General features: G+C 37.9%; 2 protein-coding genes across 4 annotated transcripts in view; both read left to right on the forward strand.

Moving 5' to 3' along the window:
• Positions 1-18,853, forward strand: part of LOC148867964 (cycloartenol synthase 2) — a 66,700-nt gene extending 47,847 nt beyond the window's left edge. For all 3 annotated transcript variants that reach the window (XM_088970175.1, XM_088970173.1, XM_088970174.1), the window contains exons 16-21: positions 11,118-11,164; positions 11,247-11,390; positions 11,666-11,843; positions 15,940-16,020; positions 17,725-17,808; positions 18,599-18,853. In XM_088970175.1, coding sequence (XP_088826301.1) covers positions 11,118-11,164; positions 11,247-11,390; positions 11,666-11,843; positions 15,940-16,020; positions 17,725-17,808; positions 18,599-18,712 — 648 coding nt within the window. In that variant the 3' untranslated portion in view covers positions 18,713-18,853. The remainder of the gene's footprint in view (positions 1-11,117; positions 11,165-11,246; positions 11,391-11,665; positions 11,844-15,939; positions 16,021-17,724; positions 17,809-18,598) is intronic.
• Positions 18,854-20,418: 1,565 nt separating this feature from the next.
• LOC148867965 (putative B3 domain-containing protein At5g58280) lies at positions 20,419-26,260 on the forward strand. Its single transcript, XM_088968087.1, has 5 exons — positions 20,419-20,475; positions 24,827-24,882; positions 24,969-25,128; positions 25,236-25,442; positions 25,856-26,260. The coding sequence occupies exons 1-5, from the start codon at positions 20,419-20,421 to the stop codon at positions 26,258-26,260; spliced, it is 885 nt and encodes a 294-aa protein (XP_088824213.1).
• The last annotated feature ends 1,482 nt before the right edge of the window (positions 26,261-27,742 follow it).

Raw genomic sequence — 27,742 nt, forward strand, 5'->3', positions numbered from 1 at the left:
GAGGATAAGCAATAAGTAGTAAACAGAGAAAATAAGTCTGTCATGTGGTTAGATGCACCTGAATCTATGACCCAACAAGGTCCACTATTACCTGGGCTTGAAACATGATATGCTGATGCCCGTGTACCTGAATGAGCAAATGCCGAGGCGGGAGTAATCAGTGGCTGAGATGACGGAGCTGAAGTACCAACTTCACTTTCTAATTGAGTCAGAGCAGCCCGGACAGCAGCTAGAGTGTCTAGGGATGTGGTTTTTGTGCTGGAAGAGGAAGCACCATCAGTAGTCATAGCCATATTGGCATTCCCCCTTTTATTTCATATCTTTGCTGGTATTTAATGAGGATAAGGTTTCCAACAAGTATCCTTGGTGTGCTTCGGCTTCTTACAGTGGTCACAAACTAGGTCCTTATCTTTCTTCTTTGTGTCCTTTTCCTTGTTACCCCCAAATTTCGGTTTTACGGCTGTCAAGGCTGATTCCATGGGCTAAAAATGCAACATTACCTTCCTCCTACTTTTCTCACTATGCACTAAAGAGTAGGCCTGAGATAAGGTCACACTCTCCCTTGTGAGTAATTGTTGTCTCACAATATCATAATCTGAATTCAGACCAGCTAGAAATTCAAAAATCCTATTGGTCTCAACTTGTTTTCTATAGGTTTGTGCATCCTTCTGACTCTCCCACTCAATAGTTTCTAGATGGTCAATTTCATGCCATAATGATTTCAAAGTTGAAAAGTAAACTGAAATTGGCTTCTCCCCTTGTTTGAGATTATTTACTTCACATTTCAGTTCATAGGCCCTAGCAACATTGAGAGTCTAAGAGTAGGTTTCCTTCATCACTTCCCAAATTTCTTTTGTTGTTTTTGCCCACAAATAATTTCAGCTAATATGAGGCTGCATAGAGTTACACAGCCAAGTCATGACCAAATAGTTCTCTTGAACCCATTTGGCATATGAAGGGTCTTCTTTGGCTGGTGTTTTTACTTCTCCACTCACATAGCCCAACTTCCCTCTGCCCCCAATTGCCATCATGGCTAATTGAGCCCATTCCAAGTAGTTAGAACCATCAAACTTAACAGTAGTTATCTGAAAATTGTTTTCCCTCACATTTCTAGCCCCCAAAAAACCTTCCCCTTGAGTCTTAATCTCAGCTCCTGCCATTTCTGTAGTAGTTTTACCAAGAGAAACTAGTTCTCAGTAAAGTGACTCCTCAAAAACAGATTCGGAGGCTGAAAACAAGTCTAGAATTCACTCAGAAAACAATTTTTAATGATAAAACAGGTTTAGGAACCAGTCAAAGATCAGGTCTGATCTTAGGGTTACGGACACTTGGAGAAAACCTTGTGAAAACAACAGCAATTCTCAGCCGCACCCTCCAAAACAGATTCACAGTCAGTTTTTTTAGGCGCACCCTCCAAAAAAAGGTTCAAAATCAGATTTTTTTCAGCCGCACCCTCCAAATAATGTTCATAGTCAAAACTGGTCATAGAGTTAAGAATAAACCCTAAAAAAAACTAAGAAAATAAAAGGAAGCTCAACCGCCCCTTCTAAATAGGTTCAACTTATCTCTTACTGCTGCCAGCCTCAAGAAGAGAGGAAAAATTTACCCAGAAATCTGATCGCCACCTTCAATCTTGATAAAAAAACTAATCTTGATCCCTTTAACCTTCTCTGATTCTTCCTGATCACCAAGAACACTCTCCAATCTTTGGACAGCTGCTAAAAACTTCTGGTAACCTCCAAGAATCAGCTGAAAGGAATGATCTTTCTAAACTTCCAGCCTTAGCCAATTCTCATTTGGTCGTCTGGATTAGACTCACATGACAAGCCCGAGATCTTGCTCTGATACCAAGTAGACAATTCTGGACTGTGATCAGTCCAATTCTTGATGCAGATTTAAAAGAAAGAGAACTGGCGAAGAGAGAAGAAGAAGAAAGAGGAAGAAAGAAGAAGAAAGAAGAGAGAAAGAGTGATTAGCTATATCTGCCACCCCACTCATCTATTTATAATAACATTAAAAGATGATAATTACATTTAAGTCCCTACTGCTTACATAGGTAAATAACAAAAAATAACTAATAAACTAACTTTGCTAACAGCATCCTAACAACAGCCTGACAACAAATATAAAATCAACTAGCAGCAGCAGTGGGGACCACAATAAATTACTAAAGCACAAGTTATTTCTCTGCATTTCTACAACATGCAATTATTTACATGTGCAGAAACAAATCAACTAAGCTGAATATTAGGAGCCTAAGTTTGATTATTATCATCAATAATACCTGTTTGATGTTATGGGTATTCATGTAAAATGTAGGGGAGAAAGAGAGAACAGTGAAAGGATATAAAAGTTGGGGTATAATCAGTGAGTGACGGAGCCCCACAGATCCACACACTATATTTTATTAATGTCAAAAAAGGTCTAGTGACTGGAATATCTCTGCATCTATATCACTAAGGTTTACAACTACTCCCCCTCAAGTGGGGTATATATATCATACATATCCTAGTTGTCACAACATTTAGCATGATGCAAGCCATTTACACTTTGGGGGTGTCTGCCAATATGTATGATTTTGTTTTACAACTTTCATATCGGCAAAAACAATATGATTTTGTTTAAGTTATTTTTCTTTTGAAAAACAAAATCATACATATTGGCAGACTCCCCTTTAGTAAATATATTAGTCATTGCTCCTTTGGAGCTACAAAAGGAAGAAAATTTTAGCCCTCTACAGCTTCTCATGAAAGAAATGTTTGTCCATTCATTGCATTTAGTTCTATCATGTTAGATCAAACTATGAGCATTGTTAATTACTTCCCTGTTATCATAGCAGAGAGACATAGGGCTAGCAAATTTCTAACTATGTCAAAGAAAGAAGATCCATGAAACTTCAGCGACCTCATGTGATTGTCCTGTGTTCTGCTTCAGTGTGAATCTCATCACTACAATTTGTTTTCTACTTCTATATATAACCAAGTTCCCACTGTCAAACACACAATAACCCCCAGTTGATTGCTGATCATTAATTGATCCATCCCAAACAATGTATGCTTCCCCTCTAAGATCATCATTAATTGATCCACCCCAAACAAAATCTTCCAGTAGATTTCACTCCTGAGAGGTGGCATCCAGCAGAAGGGCATGAGGAGGACGATGATAGACTCATCGTCCTGTCTAGCAAAGTTCCCCCCTGTTCGAACACGTCAGTTTTAAGTGATTAACGTGTTCCCCTAACTTCGTTTTGTGGGTTCCTTTTAATCCTTTGGCCTTCAACCCAAATATATTTATGGGCTTTTGCTTATTTCCTGGCCTGGATTTAAGGACCTGCGATGCCACGTGACTTTTAAAGGAGTCATACGAGTTCAGCCCTTCACCCGGTTTGGTTTTTGTCAGACCTGGGTTCGGTTCTTCCCTGAACCGACACCTCCTCGTTGTTTAAATCTTCTATATTGGCACCAGCTATGACCTGTGCAAAAGTCCAACTACCCTTCAATCTGTTTTCTTCTTCTGCATGCATACATAAAACCTTCCCCCTGTTTACTACCTTTTTGTCTCTTCAACGGGTGTTTTTCCGTTTTAGTGTAAGCGCTCTTCTTGTTTGAACTAGCCAATCCCTTATTGCCACGCAACTCTTCTTCAACCTTCTCATCTCCCTCCCTATAAGCCTCTTTCCAGAGCAAAGCTTCAATGGATGAAGCCAGCCAAACTGAATAGAACTGCCCTTTGACTCTCACCTCTTATCTTCTGTGGTATCTCCTCTGGCTTTACTCCATTTAATAAAATAGCAGCCGAGTAGAGGTCTCCCAGAAAACATCACCAAGTGACCCTCCACACATCAGTGCAATGGCTTCAGCAGTTTCTTGCTTCTACAAGTGAAATCTCTGGAATTTGACCCTGGACTCCATCTTGAGATTGTGAAATTCCCAAATTCGGCTTAGATGTTTAAAGCCTCAACTTCTACTCTGTTCTCAAGCAAATCCGCAGTGCCTTACCCTTCTCAAAGAGGGTTAAGATGAACATTCTCTTCAACTTCAACCTTGTTATTAACAACTCTGCAACTTTCCTCCAGTCTTCATAACAGGTTGATGTTTTAACTATCAGTTTATTTCACCAGTCTTCTCTCTTTAGATTTGCTCCCATTTTGTGTTTTCCTACCCCAGTTGTCATTATTAGAGCCTCTTGCTTACTATCTCTTGACAGTGTAGCCGGCTAGAGCTAAGTGGAAGAGGAGAGAAGAGAAGAGAAGAGAAGAGAGAAGGTTTGCAATGTAACAGTACTGGCGGCGCCAGTGTTTATTTTACTATATATAGGGCAACAGAAATAACAAGGTAAAAGACCCTTGTGCCCCTGAGTACAATAACAAACATAACAGAAATAAAAAACGAAATAAAAAACACTTTAATTAGCCAAACAGGCCCTAACATCTGCAACTAAGTTATTTTAACATTATTCCAACACTCCCCCTCAAGTTGGAGCATAGATGTCAATCATGCCCACCTTGTCACACAAATCTTTGTGCCGCACATGATGAAGACCTTTGGTGAAGATATCTGCAAGTTGCTCTTCTGAGCTGATGTATGGTGTGCACACTTCTCCACTTTCAAGTTTCTCTCTGATAAAATGCTTGTCCACTTCAATGTGTTTCGTCCTATCATGCAGAACTGGATTAGTAGCAATATTGATGGCAGCTTTATTGTCACAGTAGAGTGACGTAGGATTGCTTATTGTGAAACCCAGTTCACCTAACAGATTTCTTATCCACATGACTTCCACAACCCCATGAGCCATCGCTCTATACTTTGCTTCAGCACTGGATCTAGCCACCACACTTTGTTTTTTGCTTCTCCATGTGACAAGGTTTCCTCCTACAAAGACACAATAACCACTAGTAGACTTTCGGTCATTGACTGCTCCTGCCCAATCTGCATCAGTATATACTTCCACTTTTAAGTGACTGTGTTTCTGGAACAACAAACCAGCTCCAGGAAACTTCTTGAGATATCTCAAGATCCTCTCTGCAGCCTCAAAGTGAGTGTCCTCGGGCTGTGCATGAATTGACTAAGGACACCCACTGCATAGGCAATATCAGGCCTGGTCATAGACAAATACAGAAGTCTCCCCACGAGTCTCTGGAACATCTTTACATCTTTCAAAAACTCTCCCTGACTGTCTCCCAGATGGTGATTAGGTTCAATAGGTGAATCAGATGGTTTTACCCCCAACTTGCCTGTATCTTCTAGTAGATCTAGTACATACTTCCGTTGGGAAATAAAGATGCCCTTGTGAGAGCGAGCAACTTCAATTCCAAGAAAGTATCGTAAGGGGCCTAGATCCTTCACCTCAAATTTAGTGGCTAAGAATTTTTTAAGTCTCTGGATTTCAGCCTCCCAATCTCCTGTGATCACTATGTCATCCACATATACAATAAGAGCTGCAATTTTACCTTCACCTTTTTTTACAAACAGGGTATGATCTGACTGGCATTGTTCGAATCCCATCTGTTGGACTACTAAATGGAACTTACTAAACCAAGCCCGAGGTGATTGTTTCAACCCATATAGGGACTTTTTTAACCTGCACACCTTTTGTTCACTGCCTTTGGCACAGAACCCTAGGGGTTGGGTCATGTACACCTCCTCTTCCAAGTCACCATTCAAGAAGGCATTCTTGATGTCCAATTGGTGAAGATCCCAGTCAAGATTTGCTGCTAAGGAAAGGAGAATCCGGATGGAGTTCATCTTTGCTACTGGAGCAAAAGTCTCTGCATAGTCCACTCCATATACCTGTTTGAAGCCTCTTGCTACCATTCTAGACTTGTACCTTTCAACAGTTCCATCAGCTTTGTGTTTCACTGTGAACACCCACTTGCACCCCACTGGTTCCTTTCCCTCAGGAAGATTTACCAACTCCCACGTACCATTTTTGTGTAAGGCATCAATTTCTTCCTGCATTGCATCTGTCCATTCAGGTTTTGACAAAGCTTCTGCCACGGTCTTAGGGATGGGAACACTATCCACAGAAGAGAGAAAGGCACGGTACGAAGGTGAAACATGCTCATAGGACACAAAGTTAGAGATGGGATGATTAGTGGTACAAGATCTAACACCCTTTCTCTTAGCAATAGGAATATTAAGATCATTGGGGACAGGTGAATCAACATTTAAAGGAGCAATGGGAGCAAGTGTACCTGGCTGATGAGACGGATCTGCCTCGGTTAAATCCGATGATATTGGTTGCATAGTGTCCGGCTCCACGGCTCTTGAACTCTGCTGGCTCTTATGGCGACGATGAAAAACCCGGAACGAAGGAGGATTGGGTAAAGGAGGTAGTTGAATCTGAGTCGTCGCCTGAGGAGAAACCGAGAAGAAACCGAGAGTCGTCGCCTGTTTCTCCTCAACCCTACTCTCCCCCTGAGGAGAAACCGAGAAGAACGGTTGACTCTCAAAGAATGAGACATCAATGGAAACATAGTACTTGCGGGCAATGGGATCATAGCAACGATACCCCTTTTGAGATGAAGGGTAACCAAGAAAAACACAAGGAATAGCCCGAGGGTCAAGTTTACCACGAGTAGGTGACAGGTTGTGGACAAAACGACACCCAAAAACACACATCGGAATGGTGGACAGCGGGGCTGTAGGGAACAAGAGCTGATGTGGGGCCTTATACTCTAGTAGCCGAGAGGGCATGCGATTGATGATATATGTCGCACATAATACTGCATCCATCCAGAACTGTTTTGGCACATTCATATGAATCAGCAATCCACGAGCAACTTCGAGAAGGTGACAGTTTTTTCGTTCAGCCACACCATTTTGTTGGGGTGTCCGAGCACAAGAGCTTCGCTGAAGTGACCCACTCGAAGCAAAGAACTTCGTGAGATCACTATGGAAATATTCCTTTGCATTGTCCGACTAGAAAATATGAATTTCCGTTTGGAATTGAGTGAACACCATGCGTTGAAAATCTTTCACAATTTGTGGCACTTCATCTCGAGATCGCATAGGGTAAACCCAAGTGTATCGAGAATAATCATCAATCAAAGTAACAAAATACTTATAGCCAGCCGCAGTAGGTAGAGTAACAGGGCCCCAAACATCAGAATAAATAATATGAAATGGAAATTCAGATCTTTTATTTCTTAAAGGTAAAGAACTTCTACAATGCTTACTCAACTGACAAGTTTGACACTGTAATTGATTCACTAACAAGGACTCAAACAACTTTGGGAACATAACTTTTAATGACTCAAAAGAAAGATGACCTAAACGACTATGCCATAAATAGGCCCGACTCACACTCGACTAACTTGTGGACTCAGTCGCCACTAGACCGGCATTATTCTCCAACACGTAGAGACCATCCACTATGCTTCCTCTACCAATCGTCTTCCTCGAGGTCAAATCCTGAAACACACATGAAGACGGAAAAAAGGTGACTGAGCAGTTCAAAGAGTGAGTAATACTACTAATGGACAGCAAATTAATAGGTAATTTCGGAACATGCAGGACATTAAGAAGAGTAAGGCCAAGTAGGAGAGATATGGTGCCTCGGCCAGCTATGGTAGAAAAAGAACCATCAGCCAGTCTTACCTTATCTCTCCTAGAAAGAAGGTTATATGTTTGGAACAAATTTTACTTACCGGTCATGTGATTTGAGGCTCCGGAGTCAATAATCCAAGGTGAATCAGTAGTATGAGATGACACATGGAAGGCTGTGGCATTACCTGATGTAGACGCAAATGAGGTAGGAGTAGGCCCAGAATCCACCTGACGGAGAGTCCTACCATACAATTCCAAATGTTCACGGAAGGAGTTGATAATATCTTCCTTAGGGTCAGAACCGGGATGTCTCTCCTAAGTTACGGAAGGACTAGTCTCTGTTGATGCCATATTAGCTGAGTTATACCTTTTTTTATTCTGCTGGCCTGGTTTCTTGCCCTGATCCGGTGCTGACTTCTTACCCAAATCCTATGCTCATTTACGTTTTCCATGGAGATCCCAGCATGTATCTTTAGTGTGTCGTGTCTTCTGGCAGTGAGTGCACCAAAGCTTGCTTTTATCTTTTGATTTTTTCTGAGTGTCACCCCTTTTAAAGCCACCTCTGGCATTTGTATATGAATTTCCTCGGACCGCTAGGGCAACTGACTCCCCTTCTACACCATTCATCACACTTCTTATGCTTTCTTCTGACTGCACCAAGGCATACACCTCCTGGACTGATGGCAAGTCTTTACTACCCAAGATCTGTACCCTGATGGACTCATATGACGGATTCAGCCCTAGGAGGAAGGCAAACATGCGTTGCTGTGATACAAGTGACTTATAGGCCTTTGCATCTTCATCACACTTCCAATTCACATTCTGATAGTGATCAAGTTCTTTCCATATTGATGTCAAATCAGAACAGTACATCGAGAGACTCCTCTTCCCTTGCTTGCAAGTAGAAGATTCAGCTTGTAGTTGATATATCTTGGCATAGTGTCTCTGTTCTGAATAGGTGGACTTCGCTTGTTCCCATATCTCACAAGCAGTTTCAGCCCACATAAAAGTCTTCCTTACTTGTGGCAGCATTGAAACCAAGAGCCAAGACATCACGGTACTGTTCTCTTGGTTCCACCTATCATGCTCAGCACTTCCATACTTCGGTTCCTTTACTCTCCCATTGATGTATCCTATTCGCCCCCTAGTAGTGATGTAGAGTTTTATCCCCTTAGACCACTCAAGGTAATTCAGACCATCAAAGGGAATGACAGCCATGGGAAAGCTCATATCCATTCCCCCACTCACTCCATTGTGGCTCCCTGAGATCTCTGAAGTAGCAGAATTCTCAGTCGACATGGTCAAGCAGTTAATCAGTCCCACACACCGGACTTAGGACCCCTCCTTGCTCCACAAAACAATGCTCCACTCAGTTCACACCCACACACTCGGGTTTACCAACCAGATTGAGCACAAACAGTACCAAATTCCGGACAAAACCGAGGTATTCAGACCTGTATAGTTTTATCAGTCCCCACCTACCAGAATTCCAGAATGTCTAACAGCCACTAATCAGAAGGAGAGATCCTTCTTACTTATAGTCAACTCAAACCATTGAGAAGACAGGTCAGCATTGACCTACAGTTGTCTTAACACATGAACAGGATCACACGATCCAAGAAAGCTAGGGTTACACAGGTTCAACAGCATTCAGCCGCCCCAGATTCATAGGGTTTTCACTCGGCACATGACCAAGGAGAGTAAAGAAGAGAAAAAATAGGGAGAACTGTACCAGTCGTAGCTATTCTGTAGTCCAGAATCGGATTTCCTTTCTGCTAGTCTGTTCGATCTGTTCTTTGGGTTGATCGATATTCTCTTGACAGTAGGGTTGATCGATCTGCTCTCTTTTAATCAGCATTCCCGCTCTGATACCATCTTGACAGTGTAGCCGGCCAGAGATAAGTGGAAAAGGAGAGAAGAGAAGAGAAGAGAAGAGAAGAGAGAAGGTTTGCAATGTAACAGTACTGGCGGCGCCAGTGTTTATTTTACTATATATAGGGCGACAGAAATAACAAGGGAAAAGACCCTTGTGCCCCTGAGTACAATAACAGACATAACAGAAATAAAAAACACTTTAATTAGGCAAACAGGCCCTAACATCTGCAACCAAGTTATTTTAACATTATTCCAATACTATCCTCTACCTAGCTAGTAGTACTGTTTGTCTTTCCCTTTAATGTTGAGTTTTCTCCTCTTTTAGCACCCAACTATTGCAGCAGTTCACTTAATACCCCATGAACTTCCTTTCAACCCTGACCTTTCCTTCCCTCTGGGAAACAGACAATATGCTTCTTATCCTTGCCAAAGTATTCCGTCAAAGATATGAAAGACCCTTTACTTTGAACTAAGCTAACAAACTATGGTGTTCACATCTCAAACTGAACAAGGACCTACTTGTGAAATTCAGAAAGTGGGTATTCGGGAATTGAGTAAATTACTGCTCCCATCTTCAACCCAAACTCACAGGATCCATTAGCTTGAAGTTAGTGTTAACTTATGCCAACAGAGCTTCATTGGGAAAACTGGAACTCAGAATCTTATAAATAAACATCAATCGAGATATTCAATTATTGGAATCATTGAAATTGGTATTGTCCATTGGGTGAAGACAAAAGAGCTCTCCTGTTTTACTAGAACAACATTATTGAAGGATGAGAAATGGTGGCTTTGACATTAGTTACAGAAATACTATATATCATGAACTCTCCTTCCTCGGAACAGGATAAAATTGAATTTTGATAGCTGTAGCCTCAGGAATCCTGGGGAATCAGGCATTGGTAGTGTCTTCAAAGAGTCTTCTGTGAACATGAAGGAAACATTATATTGGCATTTTCAGGGCTAAAAGGAATTTGAAAGTGAGTCAGACCAGAATAAAAAGTTGATTGAGATTAGCAAACTCTTCAGGTCTTAGTGATTTGACTGTTGGAGGGACTACCATAATAGCTTGATTGTGGAGTGAAATGGCTGGATCATGGAATGTCAGACATCACATTAGAGAGACAAGATATCTGTCTCATACATCGGCTGCTGATTCTTCTTGGATCCCTTGGTTTGCTTACTCTCTTGTTGGTTTACTGGCCCATAACAAGGTAAGCAGACATTGGTTGAAGTGGCTTGGATATCCATTAATTTAAACTTTTACTTGGTCTCTTTCGTTTGCAGTGGGGGAGACGGGGAGCAGTGCTGGGCTAGCTCCATGAGATTTTGTTGTTGAAATAATTATTATTAATAAAATTTTGTCAAGTCACTGATTAAAAAAAAAAGAAAACAATGTACTTGTCATCTTCATATCCTCATCAACCCAATTCAAATAAACTCAGCCTTGGTCCAAACTATTTGTGGTTGGGCATACGAATCCTATCTTGCCATTTTGCTCTATCAAGATCCATGTTTTGAACAAATCCATCTTCAGAGCCTTATCCCAATTAATATTTCTTGTTGGGTTGTGATTCTGAAAGTGAATTGATTAAAATGTCCTAAATCTTCTTTTTGTTTATTGAAATTGTTGCAGCTTACTATAGTTACCTTACTGGGAATGTAATCCTACTTTGTTTCTTTTTGTAATTTCAGTTAATCAACCCAGCTGAAACTTTTGGTGACATTGTTATTGATTACCCGTAAGACACCAGTATCTCATTTTCTAATTTTATCTGTAAACTTCATTATGTGTTGATGGAGAGTTTTCATGTTGGATCGCAGTTATGTAGAATGCACATCAGCAGCAATTCAAGCATTGACATTGTTCAAGAAATTATATCCAAGGCATCGGCAAGAAGAAATAGAAATTTGTATAAAAAGAGCTGCTAACTTCCTTGAAGGGATACAAGCAAGTGATGGTTCATGGTCTGTGTTTCTTTCTTTTCTTTAGCTGAATAAAATGAGGTTGTTAGTTTCTATGCTGTAATTGGCTGCTCTCTTCCATCTTAGTAAAGGTTATACTTGCTAGTCAAAAAAGAAAGGATGATATCTTTATTTTATTTATTTATTCCATCAAGTTTGATTAGTTAAGTTCCTCAAGTGGCTAAAACTTGATTACTTTTTATTCTCGTGAATGTCCTATGAAAGTTAGGTTGTTCCAATTTTAGATTACATGATTCATTTGATGAATTCTTCAATAGGTATGGTTCCTGGGGAGTCTGTTTCACCTATGGAACATGGTTTGGGATAAAAGGGTTGATAGCTGCTGGCAGAACCTTCAAAAATAACTCTAGTATTCGTAAAGCTTGTGATTTTCTGTTGTCCAAACAGCTTGCTTCAGGTGGCTGGGGAGAGAGTTACCTTTCCTGTCAGAACAAGGTTAATTTATTCATGTTATTTGCCAATATCCTTTTCCTTTTTTTAATATCCAAGATATGTTCAATGTTGGATGTGAATTGTGAATGGTTCCCTTCTTGTTAATTTGTGAATTGCCAGCATATTGCATTGTAAGGATGTATCCTTGGTTTTTATCTTGGGAAATTCTCAGATGCTGAAACTGCCTTGTAACCAAATCCACAAGTTCTCTAAAATTTTTAGCAAATAACTGATATGATCATAGTTCAACTAAGAAGAGGGATTTGAAAAGAAAACCATTGTGTTGTAATTTTTTATACTCCATTCAAGATTTTTTTGGAAGAAGAAAACTTACAACATGCATACAAGTGATTTTTTTTCCAATCAAAAGGAAAAAAAAAAAGTTAGCCAAACCCCAGCCCTATGCATGATACACTGTACAAAATCATTCACAAGATGGTTTCCAGCATAACCCACAACGAGCGGCAGTGGCAACCCTTAATCAAAATTTCTTGTTCATTGTTTCCCTCTTTGCATGCCTCTTGTATTCTATTCACTTTTAATGAGATTTGTCATCAATCAAACAAAAAGGATAGATATAAAGTTTTTTTTTGTGTGGTCAGGGGGGGGGGGGGGTAAGGCAATGGGAGTATGGTCCTCCTGAAGGACAGAGGATGGCCTTCCTGGGAGGAAGAGGGGTGATGCAAGGAAGTTGCAGTGGGTAGAGAGTGATGAAGGTTGTGCCGAAACGCGAAATGACGGTACTCTCTTCTGAAAGATGTGAGCGCCTGGGAAGCTTGGTCTTCACCTTATTTATAGGTGTAGAGTCTCTTGTTCGACTGGGAAGGTAATTGTGTCAAGGAAGGAGGTCTTCTTTGTTAGGGTGAGTCTATGGGTAGGTTGGATAAGAAGAGGGGTCTCATGAGTAGAGTTTCGCCATGGGGTCTCAGGGCCAGAGGCTTATGCCTCTTCTCCAAGGTTCTGCTTGTGAGCACAAACTTAGCTACAACTCTGCTCTCAGGGACCCCTCGTTGCTGAGCCATAACTAAAGATAGATCACCCATGCTTGTAGTCACATCCATTCCAGGTGCAGATGTTGTGTGAGCGCAAAGCTATGCACTGGCGTGGGTTACAAAGATGCCTGAGTTTATCATATGCACAGACTTGTGTGTCCCTCTTTTATTCGTGCAGAAGTCTGGAGCTTGGCAGTGTTGGGTGGTGTGCTGTAGGCGCTTGTCCCAGTGCCTTTGGGTCTAAGTCCATGTACTTACAGTTAGCTTATTCAAATAAGATCCTGACTAAGGATAATCTCATAAAGAGAGGTTTGGGAGTTGATTCTTTAGTTTGTTCCCTCTGTAATATGGTGGAGGAGACAGTTGATCACCTGTTATTACATTGTAAATTCTCTTATAGCATTTGGGTAAAAGTATACAGTTTGTTTGCTCACAAGGGTTGCTATCCGGAATCGGTGGAGAGTTTTTTGAAAGGGTGACATTTATATTCCTCCTTAGAAATAGTAACTATGCCATCTTTGAGCTGTGTAGATGTGGCAAAGCTAGGCTGCCTTAGATCTGAGAGACTGAGAGTATACCAGTTCATATTCAGAGTTTCAGACTTAACTCATAAATCAAAATTTTGCCACATCTTTTTCCTACTGTTCCATAACTATAATGTCTGAGATAATAGATAGATTGACATTTAGTTCCTGACAAAGTCCCATCATCTCTAACTAGTTCTCATTATCTCTAGGTTGTAGATTAAAGAATGACTGAAATAATTAGTAAACACAATAATGTTTACTAATCAAGTCTTTGCCTGCTACTCTCCTCACATGTTCCCAAATCAAGAAAGATTAATGTACAGGTCTATTTGCCTGCTACTCTTCACCAAAATCAACCCTCACAATCAAGTCTTTCAACAAATAACTTCGTAATCACTCCCGATTTGTACCAATAGAGGGCAATACATCACTTGGCTACAGTTACAACAGTTGTAGTGATGGATAGTACGATCAATGATTGCTCCGAGAGCCACTCAGGTCTGATCTACTTCTCAGAGTTTTCTAGGTAAATGAAGAAAAATAGAGAAAGAGTAGACTGCAGCAGCAGCAGCAGAGATGAGTCCAGACAGTCTGGTAATTTCCCTGCTCTGATACCATGTACAGATTCTGTATATGGTATGAAGAAACAGATAGAAGAAAATATCAAAATAAAAGGAGATCAAAATAATAATAATAAAAAGATGTAAATACCTGAGATGTAAATGAAATAATACCTCTGTTTATGAAATTGTTGTGTTTCCTAAACTACCCCATTTAAGTAATAATGAAAAGATGTATACACCCGAGATCTAAATGAGAATAAACATACAAACAGCATAAGTAATAACTGCTTTCTCAACAATTCTTTTTTTTTTTTATCAATAATTAACATATAAAACTAATTAGTTTTTATTCTCAACAATTCTTATTAATCATATCATTCTAAGTTCTTTTAATTTTTCTTAATATGAGATTTTAATCAGGCATCGGGGGTGTGTTTAGACACCATGATGGCATATTAGCAGCATTAAACTCAAGACCAATAGGGTACAGGAACTCGATAAAGAGCAGAACTTCGCTGTATTCCAAGGTCTAAGAATAGGGAGAGACCTCAACTATAACTAGCTACAGGTAGAGGGGGATTCAAAGGTTATGGTAGGATGGCTCAAAAGCAATAACCAAGAGTTTCGTGCTTGTTTAGCGGGTTAAAAAACAAAAAAAAAAGGCAATAGTCAGGGGCATTGGCAATATAGTCATATTCTGAGAGAAACCAGACATCTAGCTAGAAATTTGGAAGCTAGATTCACTTAGATTCAAAGATATGTAATTTTATGGCAGATGTCTGGCTATACAAGGAATCACCAGAGCACATTGGGGGATCATTCTTAGGGGAAATGATTACATTGTAATTTAAAAGGACAAAGGAATATGGGTTTGGTAGCATGGCTAGCCAACAACATCGGATGCTTGGCATTTACATTGTATATATCACAAATTCTTTCAAATAATTTAATAAAGAAGGTCAATTACCAATAATATATATCATTCTAAATTCTTGGCTTGAACATCAATCTTCTGGACCTTATACACTAGATCTAGCAGTAGGTTTGGTTCCATTTTTAAAATACTGGAAAGAATCAGAAAGAGTGCAACAGGAAGGGCAGAAATATAGACAGCAGAGAGTACAGCCTCTCTATCATTAGAACCGATGGGATCAATCAATCATAAAGAGACCATTTTAACAAAATATGCTGCTTAAAACTTCACTATCGGAAAATAAAAAAGATAAAATAGAAAAAAAAAACATAGTTTCCATTCTTTCTATTCAAAACAGCGAAGTTGTTTAGACTTTAATGCATGCATTAGACAACTTCCATTTTTCAATTAAATACACGTATTTCTTTGCCCTTTGCATTTTTTATCAATGATAAGGTTAGAAGTGATCTACTGCAAGTGGAAAAGAAGAAAAAGACAAACACCAAGCCATGGTGTTGGCATGACCCAACAAGGGAACAACCTTGCAATAAGGAGGTAAACAATATCCAACTAGGTGCACCTAACTGTAACATGACTTCTATAAGAATGTACCAAAACTAAAACTTACTCAGTGGAGAAATCAGAGTTGTAGAAAGTGGGTAGAAGAGTCCTAGTTAAAATCAAACTTTGCCCCAAGACAATCCAACTTGCTTAAGTCATCAGACTTCCTCAAAGTCCCCGAATAACTAAGCTCCATTTTTTGTATAGATTACCAGATTCATCCAAATTTTATAACCTTAGTCCAGAAAAAAAAGGGCTAATCAAGTTTGCTTGTCATCAATGTCACAAGAGTCTATCAATTTCTTACAATAATGATGATGGTTATGATTTTAATCACAGGATTAGACTATGCCAGTTAAGAAAATTAAGTTTTATGTTGATGACAAAGGATTGTGCTACTATTTTTGGGCATGAATTTAGGTGATGGCATAAAAGCAGACTTGTTCAATTATGTTAATGAATTATAGAATATTAATGAAAAGTTTGATGCTTTACTATCATTCAATTCTTGTATGAAAGACCAATTCAATGTTGCTCATATAGGTGTACACAAATCTTGGGGGAAACAAAGCACACATAGTAAATACTGGATGGGCCATGTTGGCTCTCATCGATGCTGGCCAGGTATGTACAAGTACAATATTTTGCAATATGTGATCTTAAGCTATAAAACTTTTACCTGAACCATTAAAGTTTTAAATTTATAGCTTCTTGAATCTTATCTTCTTTTTTCTCCAAGGCCATTATATTAAAGGAGATGGAACTGAACAAGAATATTAAAAGGGAAAAAAATGTAGAAAAATGTAGTTATCCTCTGCAGAAGAACTTTTTGCTTCTTTATGATCTGCTTGGGGAATCTATTTTCTTAAGATATTTCCTAGATAAATCAATTAGGGCATCTTGCTAGACAACCCCACCAAACATTACAACATGAGCACCTTGCTGCTGATTCAAACTGTCCACCGGGTAATAATGGCATAAAGAAAAGGACAGCCCAGTGCACAAGGCTCCCACCAATGTGGGGTCTGGGGAGGGACAGATATACGGAGCCTTACCCCTGGACATACAGAGAGGTTGTTTCCAAGATTTGAACCCTGGTCACCCAGGTCACAATGGAGCGACCCAACTGTTGTTCCAAGGCCCACCCTATCAAACTTTTAGATCTTTTTTAGTTAGGAAAAGCCCATAAAGAACTAAAGAAGGTTTTATTTACAACACGTGGCTAAGTTTTTTGGCTGGAGACAGGAATGTAAACAGGAAACCATGTAGAAGGTTCCTGAGTTTGTACTCTGTTCACCAAATGACCTGCCTAGGAGCGACCATTTGGCAACCATATTTGGTCTCACTCAAGCAATGCCATCCATGTGTCAGTGAAAAGTTGTGCAACTTTATTTTAGAGTGGGAAGTTCCATTCTTGCTTTTTTTTTTTGGGGGGGGGGGGGTGTGGGTGTTATTGGAAGTTCAATTCTAATTCTAATTTAAGCGAACACCCCAATTCAAAAATAAAAGGTAAAATGAATTAACAGGTATTTAGATATTTCAGTCTGTTATTTTTTGCATGGTTTAATGTTTTTTAGTCTCAAATTGTGTTGTAAAACTCAGATAGTATACCAAACTGGAGGGGCCACTGATCACAGGTCAAGCAGTCTGAGCACTGGGCTGACTTAGTGACCTGTCACATCATATATTTATTATTATATATTTTAGTATATGTATACTATGTAGTTTAATGGTAAGTTTGCTGATTTTAATTTAAGGGGTTCAGGTTCAAGTCATACAAAAAAAATAAATAAATAGACACTACCCAATGTTGGTCCTGGCTATCTGGCATTTCTCAGACTGAAACCCGCATTCTCATGCTTCCCAGCCCAAGGTTTTACCATTACACCAAGTAGTTTCTACATTTTGTCAATATAGACATTAAAAAAAAAGAAATAAATGGTGTTGCAGCTTATTGGTAACATTGATAACATACAATTGAGTTCAATTCCCCTCAGTGTCATTTTACAACATACAATGAAGCAATGGCCTGATCAGGTTGTTGAAAACTGGCGGGTTACTAAATCTGGACAGTTTTTTACTGTTTAACCAGATTAAGAGTGGGTCAGACAGTTTTTGAAGAAAACTAAAAACTGGATTCCCCATCGGTTCCCAAGTCTGAGGTCCCATGGTTCAGTCAGGTCTGAGTCTTACAACATTAGTCTCCAAGGACACTGAGAAATTGTTGTGCCAAAGAATTTTTCAAGCATCGCTTCATACATCTTTATGATCTTGTACTTCTTGCATTGGACATCCTCTTAATTTCTCTTCAAATTGAAATTTGAGTAGGCTGAGAGAGACCCAATACCATTGCACCGTGCAGCAAGATCATTGATAAATTCCCAAATGGAGAATGGTGATTTTCCACAGGAGGTAATTCTCTGAGCCATACCATGCAGCATGCATGATTTGGTTAATACCTACATCAAGTTCTACTTCAAATGTTGCTTTTGAATTTTCATTTGTGCATACTGTTATTATGATAGGGTCATATTGGTAGAGTCTAAAATGCAATATCTGATATTCTTGAATGTGTTCCAATTGCAGTTTGGTTTTACGTGCATCTATATGATGCCATATTTCCACCTATGCTACTTTTAAGATTGTGATTATTTACTTTTTATTTAATTCTCATATTGTAACTCAGCCATTTAATTTGAAATCTCTACTTTTGTATGTTAGAATGGACCAATAGATTTTCTTTTCTGAACTAATTTGTGTAACATTCAATTCCTATAGGAATCTCGAAATCTTTAATATTTAATGCCAATACTTTACCTTGGCCTCACAATACGGAGACTGTCCCAAAAACAGAAACCCAGTGCCAGTTAGTTCATTTGTTTTCCTTTTTTTTTTGTTTGGTAAACAGCTAGTTCAGTGTTTAGGTCCATGAAAATACTTCCACTCCACTGTTTCGAGTATCAATTACGTAATTGTTTACACACAAGTAGTGTAGCTTAAATTTCCACTTCTTTGATCTTGCTACTTAATACCTAAATCCTTATGGTACGATATTTTATTGCACATTTGCTTGTTGAAATGAATAAGCCATTGTAAGACTATTGAGTTTCGTATGTCTTCCTATCTTCTGCTTAGCAATTATAAAACCCCTGGTGCTATTTGCTGGTATATAACTATTTTTTTTCCCTTTTTTCACTTACAGGAAATCATGGGTGTCTTCAATCGGAATTGCATGATCACCTATGCTGCCTACAGGAATATTTTCCCAATATGGGCACTAGGAGAATACCATTCTCGTGTACTTCAGGCTCATTGAAATATCTATATTTATGAATGCCATTTTCAACTTGTGACCACTTTGGATTTTGAATTTTCTTTATATATGTCATTTTTTTTTTGTTAACATTCTGTTTACTTCTACAAAATAACCATCGTTTTACGTAACGTTTGAGACAAATTCTTGGCTTAATTTGGATCGCAGGTTGGATTTGGATTCTATTCCCACTTGATTCCCTGGAATTGAATGACACACCCCTTGCCCTTTTCCTGTGTGCATCTTCCAAATCCCACACTTCCACTCCATGAAGGGAGCTATGAAAAGAGCCAAACTACAGATTCTAGAGATTTGTGGAATCGATGAATCAAGTTCTGTTACCAATTCCATTTCCAATCTGATCTAAATACAGCCTAATTCACTCTCCCATATGAGATGGGATACATCATATATCAACGTTTTAAGACTTGGCCTGGACTGGATGGCTTGACCGTGAAAACCAGGAACAGATGGCCTTTTCACTTTTTCAGGTCCCGGTTAGACGACAGTTTTCACAGTTCGAATGGGCAAACTAGCGGTTAACCAGTAAAATTGGGATCTTGTGGGGCATTCCGGTTTTTAGTCCGGTTCAAGTCTTACAATACTGGAATATATCTCTTAGTTGTCTTAGGAAAAGAAAATAAAAGACATTATGTATATTCGGATATGCAATTAGAGGCATTTCTTCTTAGGCTGCATTCGGCAGTCCTTATTTTAAGGAATACTGAGTTTTTAAGTGAAAAAGGAGATAAGTCGTTAAAATAAGGAATGCCAAATGCAGCCATAGTGTTTTACATGCTCATATAAAATCAGTGTTCTACACTTCCAGGTATGCTACTGCTTGTGAATAGTTTCACACAAGGTTTAAAATAGGGTAAAAAATTTGGGGGAGCTATTTGCAAAATTCCTACGTTGCATAGTACACAAACTATAAGGTACAAATTGAGGGCTCACACGATAGAAAAAGGGTTTCTATAAAAAAAGGATAAAAGACTTAAACATGCCTCTAGTTTTCATAAATTAACTTAAACATACCCTGGATTTTTCGAATAAACTTAAACATACCTTATGAATTGACTCCATGGGACTTAAAAATACCCTTTATCAATAAAGTGACACATGTGAACTCATTTAAGTTTTTTAAAATTCAATTTTGCCCTTTTGGGTTAAGCCCCAATTCCCCACAAAGGAAAGCAAAGAGATACAAAAGAATTCATGATATATTTTGGTATCATACATTCCTACTTGAACCATCCTCCATCCTTCACTGGGTGGCCTCACAATTCCTTTGCCACAAAAATTCATTTCATTGATTCATTGATCTAACTTGTCATATCAATGGTTTTTGACTGAAACGTGATTGAGAAAAAAGAAATATATATATATCAGAATAATCTTTCCACTCATGATCTTCTTTGTTCTTTCCTTTCTTTTTTTTCTCCATTGATTTATACATGGAGGTTTCTAACTTGATGCAAATATTCATTCTAGTTATAATTATCGTCTAAAAAGGGAAATTAATTATAGTACAAGAGGGGCCTCATCTGATTTTTTTTTTTTTAATTCTTCACTGTGGGGCTTACTCAGAATGAGAGCATGGAATTACATTTTTTCAAAAAAAAAAAATCCAAACAGCATACTGTGTCAAAAGTAAGAAAATTAGTTAAAAATAATATGAAATTGTTTTACTAAATTCATTGAAAACTAAAATGAGATTGCTGTTGAAATGGGTGAGGACTTACTTGATTCTTGGGAGAGATGGCGCTGTAATTAAGAAGCAAGGCTTATATAATTATTTGCCCTCATTGCTTCTCTCGTTTTAGTTTTTACTACTTTTTATGGGTTTTGGGGATAGTAGCTACGAAACTCTAAATCGAAAGGAAAAATAGGTCTAAGTGCTGAACCAGAAACCTCACAAAACGGTAGTTCTTCACTCACACAGAACAAAAAAAAAAGGATTTATGTGCCTTTCTCACCCCCTTGATGTGGGGATGGCTTTGTCTAACCAAAATTTTAGAGATACAAGTAAGAATCATGTTGAGATGAAGGGAGAGAGACGATCTATCCATCACATGCAAATTTGAAAAATTCAAGATATATTTTAAAAATTTAAAAGAAAATAAAAGATAAGAGTCGTAAAATATTTTAAATCTTTTTAAAAAACTCAAAGTATATTTAAGTCGATTTATGAAGACTCCGAGTATGTTTAAGTCTTTTACCAAAAGAAAATCATCACATGGGTGTTATTGTATTAATAGAAATTGAAAAACAATTAATAACTTGTCTTATCCATATCATAGATATTCAGCAAAGTTAAGAACATATATAACTATAATCACATTCCAAGCTAATTTTAAGGCACCCAGTGAATATTGAATCACTGAATCTCCATTGCAACAATAGACCCATTAAAATGTATTTGATTGATGATGGATCATCAAGATTATTCTGACTGAATACAGGACAGAAATAATAAATTAGGTACATAGGTAGAAGATCAAACAGATTTTGGGTTTGCATGGTCAATATAAATGATGCTTATTAACCTGACGATGATCTTCAAGTCTTGTATGAAAGCAAGCATACATTCACACATAATACAACCTCTACTACTATTACAATCAATGCATTATATTACAAGCTGTCCTCATTTCCTCCATGGTAGTGATACATGACATATGTAGCCACACTAATTCTTTCTTTCATTTTATAAGGCCAAAGAGAGAAGCAGTTTCATTATTTCTGATATACACCAAAACACATCCTACAGGGAAAGAGCGGAAAAAAAAAAACAATTATGAGAAATAAAAGTATAATATAGTTACTAACATTTATATACTATTAGTAAATATGTATGTGCATTTACACGTACGTAACAGTATCTCTAAAATAAAATAATTTATAATTCATGGATAGTTTCTGGACAGTTATAAGTGGGTAATTTCTATATAATGAGAGTATAGGATATATATGCCCTTTTTATGCCCATTGTATGTTTAGACAAGAAAAATAGAAATTGTCCAATGAAAATTCCATAAAGAATGAGCATTCTCTCTTTTATTGGTAGTATAGATAGAGAGTTGCATAGCTTTAGTTGGATTTAAGAAATTGATTTAATTTGTATATTTCAATATATATGGAGGTGCTATCAATTTGGAGATGATATGGCAATAATAGTACCTTGAAATTTGAAAATTCCACTAATTAAGTTTATTGAATTATTGGATCGAAGTCTCTCAACACAACACAATTCTACTTATAGTAATAATAGACATTACACAACAAACACGAGTTAACTCTGCCCTGGAGATACATCAGATGTAAAATTATGTTAGCAAAATCAAATATTTATTAGTGTGAAGTGAATATTTAGATGGATTCCACAATAAATTCAGATAAAGGCAGATAAATAGGCCTATAGTCTGCACCCTGTTTCTAAACTGAAGACTCGTGCTCTTGCGTTATGGCTTAAAAAAAAAAAAAAACAGAACCTTTGAGGAAACCAAAAACTAAGTAGGCCTAATTAAGGTTGGAGTTTTTTTTATTCAATTTCAAACGCTGGTTTAGTTTTTGCTCTCTACTATCAATGCATGGTAATATCATATACTACTACTAAAGGAAAAAAATTAAAAAACCAAGACTATGATTAAATTAATTAACCAATTAGTAATGATTTGGCGAAATGATTGCAATTTACTAATTTATTAAGATACTGAAAATAAAGAAAGAGAGAGAGGGAGGGGGGGGGGGGAGGGAGTATCTAGAAAGAAAAAGGTAGTTCATCTAAAAAATAAAATTATATGTAATCAAATTTGTGTTTGAATGGAAGGGATAAAGTCGGGTCACCTTGAACAATAAGATTATTTAATTAATTATATTGTTTAAATTAGAAAAAGTTTATAGAAATAAAAGAAATTAGAACATACAAATAAATTAATTACAGAAAGATAAAGAGAAAAAGAAACGATATATGTATATGGACTAACCTTGGATTAATCCATGTCGATGTGGACATCTGGAATATGAGCAATCTTGTTCCAATCCTCACTTGTCTTTGTTATATCTCGTTGTTAAATGGGGACAATCTTCAATGTGCAACTGTTTTAGTGATGTGAAGCGTTGGATCCCTTCCCATAGTAATGCCAAGTTGGGACAATGCTTGATCTATATATAGTGCGTTGAGTGACACCAAAGAGTAATCTCGTGCCAGGGATATCAGATTATAACAGTTTTTTATTTGAAAGGATGAGATATCTATCGTATGGATGCCCGAATCTTACAGAATAGAATGGGCAAATTTTAAAAAATTTCTTTTATCCTACTAGGAATCGAATTCCCTATTTTAGAAAAATCATATTTTTTAATGATCAATCTTGAACCAAGAACCGGACCAGATCTGAACAAAATAGTAGAAGATGGATATACCTGGTACGAAAAAATAATATCTCCCAACGAATGTATTTACGCCCAAGGAAAAATCCAAAGACTGCTCCCACTGAAGATGGTGCAGTGCAGGATAGAGTAGAATCAACAGTGTTCTTCCCAAGAACTTAATCCTTCACAAGAATTAGCAGGACGACACGTGAGCACAACTTCCTATCAGTCCATTCAGAATGAACTAATATCAAGATCCAATCTTGATTTCTCCCACTGAACTGGAGATCGAACTGGCAGGTGAGGCAGCAGCAGGAAGGAGGCGGCAAGAGAGAACTTTTGCAGATGTGTTGAATTCTCTCTTCTGTGATTTTAATTCTGAAGACAAGTGGTGATCTTGTGTGTATAAAGGTTGCTGCCTCTTCCTCCTTTTATAAACTTAAAGGGATCAGTTCCTAATCCCATTAGGAGTTGCTGGTCCAAATCATATTTGGATTAGAATTCCCTTTAAGTGATAAGGGTAGACCCTTATCTTATCTGCAAATTAGATTAGCCTTCTCCCAATCTCATTAGGATGTTTCCAGATCTGAATCACATTAGATATGGACTCTCTGAGTGGATAGGGTTAAGACCCTATTCTATCTGCTAATCCAATATCAAAATTCGCCCCTTATTTAACTGATCAAATCAGCCCAGTTCGAAATGGGCTTTAGGCCCATTAAGGTTATGTGCTCACTTTGCCTTCCAAACTGCTACCCAGTTGGGCTTACTTGTATGGCATGGGACCCAAACATTGATCTACACATCAACCACATGGGTTCAGCCCAGCCTTTGTTACAAGGCTTGGCCGAATACACTGTTATGGACAATGTACCCCCTGAAACCCATCACATGGTCTCTATGGGCCCAACACTTACCCTAAGTGGTCCCTGGGCCAAGCCACCTTGTAACACCCAGGGACTGTGGGCAGATGCAAGATTAGCCCATCAGGCATTACCCTCAATGGTCTTACATTTAACCTCTCAGCCCATAATGATTAAACATTGCCCGACAAGAGATGGCCTTTCCCTCGGCTGTAAGGAATAGTGTTGCACTCTCTACTCACATGGATCCCGGGAATTAAAACATTTTGCAAACGTTTGGAAACCATAATATATATACTTTTATATCTCATATAAAATATATTTTGCAAAATAAATCTCAACGATTGAAATCGGCTATCGGTAGTCTTGGTTTCCATTAGAAAGAATACATCCCCGATCATTATCCGATAAAGAGACTGATCCTGTTACTATAATCATCCACTCAGATGAATTTATAATATCAATCTAGTACTAGTGTTGCAAGTACTTGGCCTTGCGCTTATTACCGGGGTGGGTATAATGAGAGATTTCGTTGGTGTCTATATCTGTTCTTTCTGATTCCAAGGTCTACAACAGATACAGGGTCGTGGTCCTAGCGTTTCTCTTTTATTTTTCAGCATAAGAAAATGCCAATTGGTTTTAATACGTGCCCACCCCTCAAACAATACCACACCATATATTGATCTCTTTGCTTCTTAGGTGCCATCTATGCATTTTGCTTGTACATACAATCAAAATACTGCTATGACGATATAACGTTTGTCTCTTTGCACTTTCTTAGCATTAATTCTTGGTTTGGCTACTTTGCTCATGACTTGGTTCAAAACAAACTCAAGTGTTAGAGGTTTCTATTTTCCGAAATTTGTTTTACTTATATCAGGTCGGCGATGTCACTCCAAATTTGCGTAAGAGATCAAGGTCAAATTCTTGGAAGAGGTTTGGCTTCTCGCTCAATGATTTCTGTCTACTAATTTGATTTTTGGTGGTTTCTTTACACCTTGCTAAATCCAATTTAATTTCAGCTACCTCGCTAGACCTTTTGATGAAGTAAAAATGGCATCGTATGAGGAACTATTCCATGATATTGAAAGTGCAGAAAAGATTCGAACTAATTTGCCATCTGGAAATCCATCTTTTGTTAAATCCATGGTTCGGTTTCATGTGTATAGCTGCTTTTGGCTGGTGAGTTTTTGCTATATATATATAATGTATGGTTAAAGTTTATTTTTGGATGGTACATGTGAGACTACTTTTACTAAATTGTTGCTTAAATCTGATACAATCATTAGGGTCTTCCGTCAAGTTTTTGCAAGAACCATCTTCCCACTAAGGAGCTGAAGATGGTATTGGAGGATGAGAAAGGCTCAGAGTATGACGCTATCTACATTGGAAGTAGATCAGGCCTTAGTGGTGGGTGGAGAGGTTTTGCATTGGATCATAAATTGGATGACGGAGATGCTTTGGTCTTTGAATTGATTGAGCCAACAAGATTCAAGGCAATACCCTATCAAATATATTCGTTCAAAAATGATTATGCTTGCCATTTGGTTTTTGCTCGGTTACTTTTCTTGAGTTGGTAGCTTTCTTGGTTTAGTAGAACAGTGTATTGTCAAAAGGCAAAAACGTTATTCTCTGGAAAATAATAATGCATGGAATAAAATGATGTTGGTTACTTAACAACCATTGTAGTATTACATAAAAATTTGTGGGTTATAGAAGAATTGAGTTACAAGAACAGTCCATGTCCTTGTAGAATGCTAGGATTTTCTTTATTGGAAGCTTTCCTACTGTTTCAATATTCATAAAACAATATTAAATCGATTCTCATATATGGTTGTCCATTTTATTGTCTCTGCTGTTTAATAGTTTTGTTTCAGTTATCAATAGGATTTTACTGGTTTTATTGTAGGTTTACATTGTGAAAGCCTCAAAGCAGCCGAAGCAAGAAAACACTGCAGAAATTGATAGAAAAGTTAATTCTAGAGTACACTCACCAAAGAATGCTGTGAAAGTAAATGAGAAAGTCTATTCTAAGGCAAAATATTCAAGAAACTTGAAGAAAGCCGAAGAAGTAGATGAGAATGGTGCACAATCTTCTCCCCAGAATTTCCAAAAGAAAGAAGTAGCAAAGAAAGTAGGATTTTTCAAGAGTGACAATGAATATGATTCTAGAAAGCTTCAGGCAGAAGACTGGTTAGAGGTTGCTGCAAGTGACAAAGATTCGAGTCCTCGGAGTCTCCAACAAGGTGGTCCTACAAGGCTCTTTAGGAAGAGAGGTCCTTGGACAAAGTTATTTAGAAAAAAAGCTTTTTAGGTAGTTTACTTGTTTTGATAAAAAAGAAGAAAGAAAAGCAAAAGGAGTTTACTGATTTTTTATACCTACTGGTTGTAAAACCTTACATATTTCTTAACATGGTTGGCAACCATAGCAACTGTCTAATTCTGATATACTGCCTACAAAATCATAAGATACCTTTGGATGTGATTGCCTGACCATTTTCTTATTGTTGAATATGAGGATGTTTGCGTGGTTTGGTTCAATTTGGAGAATATATTAGATCAAACCGATAAATTATAGTATAGAATTTTCTTAAACCAAGTCAAAACATGTCATTATAGAAATTTAAGTGGGTCAATCATTCGTTTTATCATGGTCTGGTCCATGATTCGAGCCATTCTATTGGGCTTAACCCAATTAAAAAGCTGAGTAACATATTGACACATCTAAATTAAAATCCAATGATGGAAGGAGAAAATGACTAAAATACCCATTTTCTTATGTTTATTCCTTTTTTTCTGCCAAATGGTGTTCCTCTTCGGCTCTTCCCAACATTAATGATACGAAAAAACAAAAAAGATAAATGGAGAAAATAATATTTCGTGGTATTGAATTCAATAGGTTACAACCTATTTATAATAGAGCTAGGGATACAATCAGGAAACAAGGTTGGCGACATAAATTAGAATACAAAAAGGAAAGAATTAAGATATGTACAGGTAATTAGATTAGAAATATCTCTCATAGAATTAAGGAGATAATGATAGAATACTAATTTTGATAGAATACGCTAACATCCCCCCTCAAACTCAAGATGGTAATGCATCAGTCATCTGGAGTTTGCCAACTAGAGCACGAAAGCGAAGAGGAGAGTGAGCTTTGGTAAATATATCTACAGACTGATCTTGGGAAGGGACAGGAATAAGGCGAACAATACCCTCGAGCACATGATGATGAATAAAGTGACAATCAATCTCAATATGCTTAGTGCGCTCATGAAATACATCATTGTGGGCAATCTATATGGCGCTACGATTGTCACAATAAAGAGGGGTTGCAGATGAATGAGTAATTCCCATGTCATGGAGTAACCATCGTAACCATAATAGCTTGAAGGTAGTGTCAGCAAGAACTCGATATTCTGCTTCAGTACTGGAATGAGAGAACCGTTTGCTTCTTACTATGCCAGGATATAAGAAAATCTCCAAGAAAGAAACAATAACCAATAGTGGAGCATCTATCAGTAGGATCACCAGCCCAATCAGCATTAGAATATGCGATCAAATGAAGAGAGGAAGAACTGGAGTAGTGAAGTCCATGAAACAAAGTGCCATTGACATAATGGATGATATGAAGCACAGTAGCATAATGAGTAGTGTGAGGGGCAGACATGAACTGACTCACAATATGGACAACATACGCAATATCAAGACGAGTAACAGTAAAGTATACAAGACTACCAACTAATTGTCGATATAAGGTGCAGTCACTAAGAAGAGTACCATCAGTGGCTGAAAA

Source organism: Nelumbo lutea, chromosome 2, assembly GCF_056320005.1.
Source record: "Nelumbo lutea isolate HS-2025 chromosome 2, American lotus-T2T, whole genome shotgun sequence".
Taxonomy (NCBI): Eukaryota; Viridiplantae; Streptophyta; class Magnoliopsida; order Proteales; family Nelumbonaceae; genus Nelumbo; species Nelumbo lutea.

Coding starts and splice junctions, on each gene's coding strand:
- LOC148867965 (XM_088968087.1), top strand. CDS start 20,419: ATGAGATTGCTGTTGAAATGGGTGAGGACTTACTTGATTCTTGGGAGA. Junction 20,476..24,826: donor TTCTTGGGAGAGATGGCGCT/GTAATTAAGAAG, acceptor TACTTATATCAG/GTCGGCGATGTCACTCCAAA. Junction 25,443..25,855: donor TTGAGCCAACAAGATTCAAG/GCAATACCCTAT, acceptor GTTTTATTGTAG/GTTTACATTGTGAAAGCCTC.